This window comes from Populus nigra, chromosome 3 (genome assembly GCF_951802175.1).
Source record: "Populus nigra chromosome 3, ddPopNigr1.1, whole genome shotgun sequence".
Taxonomy (NCBI): domain Eukaryota; kingdom Viridiplantae; phylum Streptophyta; class Magnoliopsida; order Malpighiales; family Salicaceae; genus Populus; species Populus nigra.
In genome coordinates this window covers 18,993,154-19,000,375 of record NC_084854.1, presented here as the reverse complement: position 1 = coordinate 19,000,375, position 7,222 = coordinate 18,993,154, and the positions used below count along the sequence as shown (strand labels likewise).

The 7,222-nt window shown below is 34.9% G+C and overlaps 1 protein-coding gene across 1 annotated transcript; it reads right to left on the bottom strand.

The window, feature by feature from the left end:
* Positions 1–1,852: 1,852 nt before the first annotated feature.
* Positions 1,853–4,171, bottom strand: LOC133687966 (ferritin, chloroplastic-like). The gene is made up of 8 exons (XM_062107321.1): positions 3,743–4,171; positions 3,555–3,638; positions 3,378–3,438; positions 3,175–3,262; positions 2,845–2,906; positions 2,650–2,715; positions 2,203–2,266; positions 1,853–2,081 (listed from the first exon to the last, which is right to left on the bottom strand). The coding sequence occupies exons 1-8, from the start codon at positions 4,066–4,068 to the stop codon at positions 2,047–2,049; spliced, it is 786 nt and encodes a 261-aa protein (XP_061963305.1). The 5' UTR covers positions 4,069–4,171; the 3' UTR covers positions 1,853–2,046.
* Between the last annotated feature and the right edge of the window lie 3,051 nt (positions 4,172–7,222).

The following is a 7,222-nucleotide window of genomic DNA, read 5'->3' as shown; positions in this document are numbered from 1 at the left end:
AATAATTGCATCGTTTCACATTCACATTGAGAGAGGGGGGGGTGGAGGGGTGGTGGGTGGATTTCAATGAAGTAGCTGATAAACCTGCTGTTTGCGTACCTTTCCCATCTCAGGGTCACACAACCCCGATGCTAAAGCTATCTAAACTACTACATTTTAAAGGCTTCCAAGTAACCTTTGTCAACACTGAGTATAGCCACAAACGACTACTCAAATCCAGAGGTTCCGACTCTCTGGATGGGTTACTGGACTTCCAGTTTGAAGCTATACCTGATGGTCTCCTACAGACAGAAGATTCTGATGCCACTCGGGACATTCCTTCTGTCTCTGAATCCATTCCGCAATTTACTTACTGGCTCAATGACAGTACTTTTGTCTTCCAAAGTCCCACCGGAGAGCTGTGTTGTTTCTGATGGTGGTATGTCCTTTACACTTCTGCCAAAGAATCTGGAATTCCTGAAGTATTGTTTCATACTCATAGTGCCTGTGGTTGTTTAGGCTACACATAGTTCCAGGTTCTTGTTAAAGAAGGCTTTAACACCTCTCAAAAGGTTTAAAAACTCCTTCATGTTCAAAATTTAAGATTCATCTTGTGAGATCAGAACCGCACTAATTTTCTATGATTTGCAGATGCGTATCTAACATTTGGGTACCTAGAAACTACAATAGATTAGATTCCAAGTATGAAAAATATTTGCCTGAAGGATCTCCCAACTTTCATTAGAACTACGTACCCCAACGATATCATGGTCAGCTACCTCACAAGGGAAATCAAGAGCTTCTGCTATCGTTTTGAAAATGTTTACTCCTTCGTACTGGAAGTTTTGGATGCTCTTTCAACAATGTTTCCTCCTATTTCCTATCCACTTGCTTGCTAATAATCATATAACAGATAATAAACTGAACTATATTGGTTCAAATCCATGGAAAGAACAATCAGACTTCACTGATTGACTTGATTTGAAAGAACCAAATTCTGTGGTGTATGTAAATTTTGGAAGCATCACTGTGCAAACACCACAGCAGATGCTACAATTTGCCTGGGGTCTAGCTAGCAGCAAACAACCTTTCTTATGGATATTAAGGCCTGCTAATGGTGGTTGCGAGTCGAAAATTTTGCCACCTGAATTCCTTGCAGAAACAAAGGATAGAGGCAATGTAGCAAGTTGGTGTCCACAAGAGCAGATTTTAGAGCACCCTTCAACAGGAGGTTTGCAAGTCACATGGGATGGAATTCGATGCTTGAAAGCGTTAGTTGTGGAGTTCCATTTCTTTGTTGGCCATTTTTTGTGGAGCAGTAAACCAACTGTTGTTTTGCTAGCAACAATTGGGGTATTGGCATGGAGATAAATAGTGATGTAAAGAGAGAGATCAAGTTGAGAAGCTTGTTAGAGAGTTAACGGAGAGAGAAAGGGCTAAAGAAATGAAAAGGAAGGCGATGGAATGGAAGACAAAAGCAGAAGAAGCTGCTTGCCCGGTGGTTCTTCTAGCCGGAACTTCGAAAAATTTCTAGTAGACATTCTTCAGGTGCAAAAAAGAACGAAATTTGAGAGTGGTAATTAAGCTACTAGTTTCGCCAGTACGCTTGTTATCGAAGAAATAAATCAATGCAGTGCTTTTTTTTTTCCTTAACAAGAAATCAATGGAATGATTGTTATTTAACAAATAAAATCAGCTCTATATTATATGATTTAACTAGGTCATCCATCTTCATATCTATTGATAAATCAATAGAAGTGGTTCTGCACTCAAATAGCACCTGGCCTGAAAGTTGGTCAAAAGGAAATACTACATTCCACCTCCAAGTCAATCATAAGGCAAATTTGCGCATCAAATCATAAGAGTCAATATCTGTTCTTAAATTGTTGCCTCATTTTATTGAAAGCAAAGTAGCTACCAGCTTTTCACTACATTAATTCATCTACACTGACAATTTATTATCCTCAACGCATTGACGCTCCAGAGAAGATATCCAAGACCTGCGATAGCGACGGACTTAAACCAAGAACAGGTGCAGATTGTATTTCCACATCATGCAGCATGACCCTAATTGAGGAGCATCTGATCAAAGTGCCATACTCCTGCAAGCCAATAAAAACTAGTCTTAAAACCCAAAATTATAAATATGTGGAGAATCAAAGAGTAAGTTGGCTAACTTAGTGAAAAGTAACAAGATACTGAAAATGTGAGTTATATGCATACCATGGCCTTTCCCAACCATCCGCAGTTGAGCGACATATTCTGCTATCTTCTTAATGGATTCAACCTGATGAAAAAAAAAGTTGTATTAATCACAAAATGATGCAAAAAGTACTACAAGTTTAACATAGAATGTTACCAATTACGATATGATACTTCTTCTCCCTGTTAAATTTTTAGATTTTGTCTCAGTTTTGGACAGAACAAATGTGTAACAGGTTGAAGACAGCAGGAAAAAGGTAAAATGTGGCATCCACATCTTTTTATGGACATCAATGAATAATTATTCAAACTGTTCTTTATCAGAATTATTGGCACTTCATAAAACTCAAAGCTTTTAGATGTGTAATCTGAAAATCTTAATTTGTAACTCACAGGATTAGATAATACAAGAGTTCAAAGTCTTGTGTCAAATCCAGGGGAAAGAAATAAAATTAATTTCGAGCTCACCTGTTCGGTTAAAAATTCGCTCTCGACGAAATCTGCCATTTGTGGATCATTGTTCTCGTCTGCCACCTAATATTTATCAAGAACATAGCATAGCTCATGAGCACAATTGTAAAAACCATTGACAATTCCAGTTATTCATTGCAAGAAAGTGCTTACTATTTCCTATTTGCAAAAGAAAAAACTAGGAAACATCACCTTGTGCAAGCTCAGCAGTTTCTCATTTGTCAACTTCTCCAAAGACAATGCTAATTCCATTGCTGGATCAAGGGATCAAAGACAGCCCAAGTTAATTATCTCAAAAGAACTGTAATCATCATCCATTACAGAAGCATGCCTTGACACGGTGACACCTCTATATAACGGAAAGCATAACAAAGATCCCAGAAGTAAAAGAAATGGCAAACAAGATTATACTCTTACAATGTCATTTGTCACTACATTAAAATATGGATGGAATTGTAGGCAAAATCCATAAAAAAAAAGTAGTAGCAATTTCTAACAATGAACACGAGTCTAGACACACACCATATAATGCATCTCCTTTCTCAACATGCTCAAATTCAGAAGGGGGTGTCAGTATAGAGTGAAGTACTACTTTCCCTCCTCGTATATTCTGATTACATATAAATGGAGAATGATTAGACAAAATAATAAAAAATACCGAAAATGAAAGAGATAAACCAAGATATTTTAATCAGGGAATATTTGAATTTCAAAGTAAGTGGTACCTGATATTCCATGAGCTTTTCAGCATGTTCTCTTTCTTCTTCACTCGACTCCTTGAAGAATCTGGTTACAAGTCACAACATTACCATACCATACTCAGTTCATATAATTCAAAACTTAAAATTAAAAGAAAGAAAAGAAAATACTCAAGAATAAACTGATGGATTTTGTGTGTTTACTTGGCTAGGCCTTTGAGAGCAATGTTATCCCTGTCAAAGTAGGCAAACATGGCATGGTATACATAGGAAGCTGTGTACTCCACACTGTTAACACAAAAAAAAAACACATACCAATAACACTAATCTGCAATGAGTCCACAAGATTCTATCTTTTATGAAAAAATGGAAAGAGAAAAGTTATCACTGACTTGATCTGCTCATTAATGGCAGCTTCACACTCATCCACAAAGTACTGACGAGCAAGAGAAACTTGAGGAGAATTAGGTACAACAAAGACCTCCTTCTTCACCTCTTCAAATGGCTGGAAAACAACACCAGTAAGAGTTTCTCCAGTGGCAGAAACTACAAGACTGGTGTTTCTTTTCTTTCTTGAAGCCGAAGGCAAGGCTGAAACAGAAGAACAAGAAATGCCATGCCCATCACTTGTAGGACTAGTGATGGGGACACGAGCAGTATCCCCTTGCTTTGCTGCAAGAGAAAAGGCTGGAACAGGGCTCAAAAAGGTTGCTGCCATAGCCTTAATAAGAGAAAAACAGAGATGGGTTTCGGAATTCAGAGAGGTTTTTGGAATGGAAATGGAGATTGGTGGCTGCTGAAGTTGGAGTTGCAGAGGATAGCTTAAATACAGAGAGGAGGGTGTTCCAGGCTGGATGGGCTTTTTTATACCGTTGGATTAAGTTGCATATGGAGGGTTTAGATTTAGCCACGTATTTAGGGCGTGTGGAAGGCTCGTGGTCTATCCAGTGTGAATGGAATCTAACCTAATAATTCGTCCCACGTTGCCAACTTACAATCCTCAAAAAGTTATCTTTTCATCGCACTCGCTTGACTGTGTTATTTGACTCTACTCGCGGTCTGAGATCGAGAATGGTATGAATTTTGACTTTCCCTTTAGATTTGAAAACTCGAATAGTCTCGTGTCCTAACAAGAGAGGTATGAGAGAGTAGGCTATTGTTCTCGCACGCTGCCCAGAAACTTTGAATTTGGACCTGTTTTGTTGTCTTTAGTGCCGGCAACTCTTTTTGGGAGAAATCCCCCAATTTAGTTCCTGTGTTTGTATCAATGCTTCAAAAAAGCCCCTGTAAAAATCATTTGATCAATTTCACCCTTAATCGTCACATTTTGTTGATTCACCGAATTGAAAACATTTGATACTCCTTTTTTTCTCTCAGTAAAATAATTAAAATATCATTAAAGCCAAAAAAATTAAAAAGAAATTCAAGGGTTGCTCAGACTTTTTATTTACAAACTTAATTATCATTGATTTCAAATTTTCTTAAGCTTATGTAGGTTTCTTTCATCTTTTCTCTTTTTTTTTTTACAATTTTGCAGTTAAACTAGGATAAATTTGATATTTCAGCAGAGATAAAATATTATTTAATATTAAAAAGCAACATATATTTTTTTTTCAAAACAACGTATGCAGAGTCCTACAATAATCAAATATACCTTTTCACTGTGGCATTTCAATCTCCATGATAGCTCCTCTATTATTGGGCAACACTTGTGACCAAATTCCCTCTAGTTTTGTATTGGTGGCTTTTTTTTACATTTTTTTTTCTCTTTCACTCCTTAATTTTTATGCATGTCCCTACAAAGTTTGAAAACAATCCTTTGATTTTATTACTATGTGTTTTATTCTAAATAATTCATGGAATTTAAATTCTCTTTCAATTTCATCCCTTTTTATTTTTTTAATTTGTCAAATTTGATACTTATTCTTTTAATTGTTTTTTTTTAATTGAATTTGTTTGTATTATTGAAGCTTTTCTTTTTTTGTTTTAGATCATTTTTTATGAAATTTTTTTTTTCAATTTCATCACTTAGCATTTTATTGATTAAGAATCTAGCCTCATGATTTCTTTATGTTTGTCTTTTATAGGATAATTCTGACCTCATAACCCGGGTTACAGGTCTGAAATGTTAGCTTGAGTTAACCAATGTTTTTTTAGATAATTTTTTATAATTATTTTTTTATTCCATCATTTTATAGGGTTATCTCAATCTCTTGTGTCGAGTTGCGAGTTTCGCGGCATAACCTAAGTTAACTCGGGTCAAGTTTGTTTTGTTTGATTTATCTATTATTGTCTAGGGCCAAATTTATTTTATTTGGGATAATTTTATATATTCTCGATGTTATATAGGGTGCGGAGAGCTAACACACGGTCCTAGTAGGCATATATAACTGGGAATGAGGTCTTTTATTTATATATTCAAATAAAGATACTCATTTCTTCTATCATGGTTTGCACAAACTTTATTTCATCATTATAATCTATATGTTAATCAACTACACTCAAATGAGTAAGCCATCTTGGTTGCTTTCTAGTAGAACTATATAAGGCAATATGAGGAAGAACCATCTCTAATATTGTTCACATGTTCTTACAAGCTATCTAATTATAGATGAAGTTTTAAGAAACTATCAAGTAGAATCGCTTAAAGAGATAATTACAATGTTAGAAGAGTTTCAAGATAGTTGTCTTTCTAAACTCCCTAATTTTATGCCCTCCATGTTTGACATTTAACATGTCATAGATTTTGAGCAGCCTCTTAAGTCTTTTGATTCCTCGTCCTTTATGCTCCACATCCAACATATCATAGATTTTGAGTAGTCTATTATGCTTCATGAATCCTTACAGCTTATTTGTAATAAGGAAGGTAATGATAGTTTTAATTTACTAAGTTATATTCGATCTACATCAAATCAAGTTTTAAATAGTGTTTGTTTCATTCTACACCCTCAGTTATATAATGTTTATGATCATAAACCTAAAATGCATATAGATTGTGTCTCCTCACGTTCAAATGTCTAAGTTATCTAAGTTTTTTGCATATAGAGTACATGATTTGAATGTTGAGATTATAAAATGAATTCCAACAAATAATGAACAATACAAACTTCAAGCTAATTTATATAAGTATCATGATGCATTTAATATTGAAAATTATTTCATAATATAGATAAGACCTGAACAACATCTTTTGGAAACCAATCAAAAATTACATGTGACTAGTTCTAAAAAATCTAAAGTGTTGCAAATAGTTGAGTCAAATATTTATCTTATTAACCTACTATCAAACTTTGGTATGGGCTCTACTTCTAATATAAAGAACTTGGTTATATATAAATGGCAAAAACATATCAGAAAAGAAAATGTTAATATTATTTTGAATATACAAGTTATTATCAGAGATGATGATGTTTAGCAAATCTAATTTTGTGGGTGGGATGACATGCTTCAAACTATAGTTTGATTACTAGAAAAACATTATAATAGCTTGATTTTTAAGAGCATTATTGAAGTTACCTTGAACTACACTCAGTGAGATCAAGTTCTCCCCAACTTCAGGAGAGTTGATGGTGACACTTCCTCAATGAGTGTAGTTCAATATAACAACCCCTATTTATTTGAATTTATTTATTAAGCTTGATTTAATTATTATTAAATATTTTATTAGTAAGCTATATAAGCACAGTTGCAAGTTGTGCAGGGTTTGCTCTGTGTTTCTTTTTACTTTGTGGACAGCTTCTTGTTGAATTAAAGAAAAATTGCAGAGTTGCAATTCCCCCCTCTTCCCTAGCTTTTCTCGGATGAGGAGAAACTCTTTTTTCAGAGACTCTAAGCGCCTTGCAGAAAGCCTTTTGTACAGATAACAGGTCACC

Bases quoted from the DNA above. Each gene is read 5' to 3' on its own strand.
- LOC133687966 (XM_062107321.1), bottom strand. From the start codon at position 4,068: ATGGCAGCAACCTTTTTGAGCCCTGTTCCAGCCTTTTCTCTTGCAGCA. The intron at 3,639-3,742 runs GTCAGTGATAAC...TTGTGTTAACAG, and splicing joins GCCATTAATGAGCAGATCAA to TGTGGAGTACACAGCTTCCT. The intron at 3,439-3,554 runs GTAAACACACAA...ACTTGTAACCAG, and splicing joins GCTCTCAAAGGCCTAGCCAA to ATTCTTCAAGGAGTCGAGTG.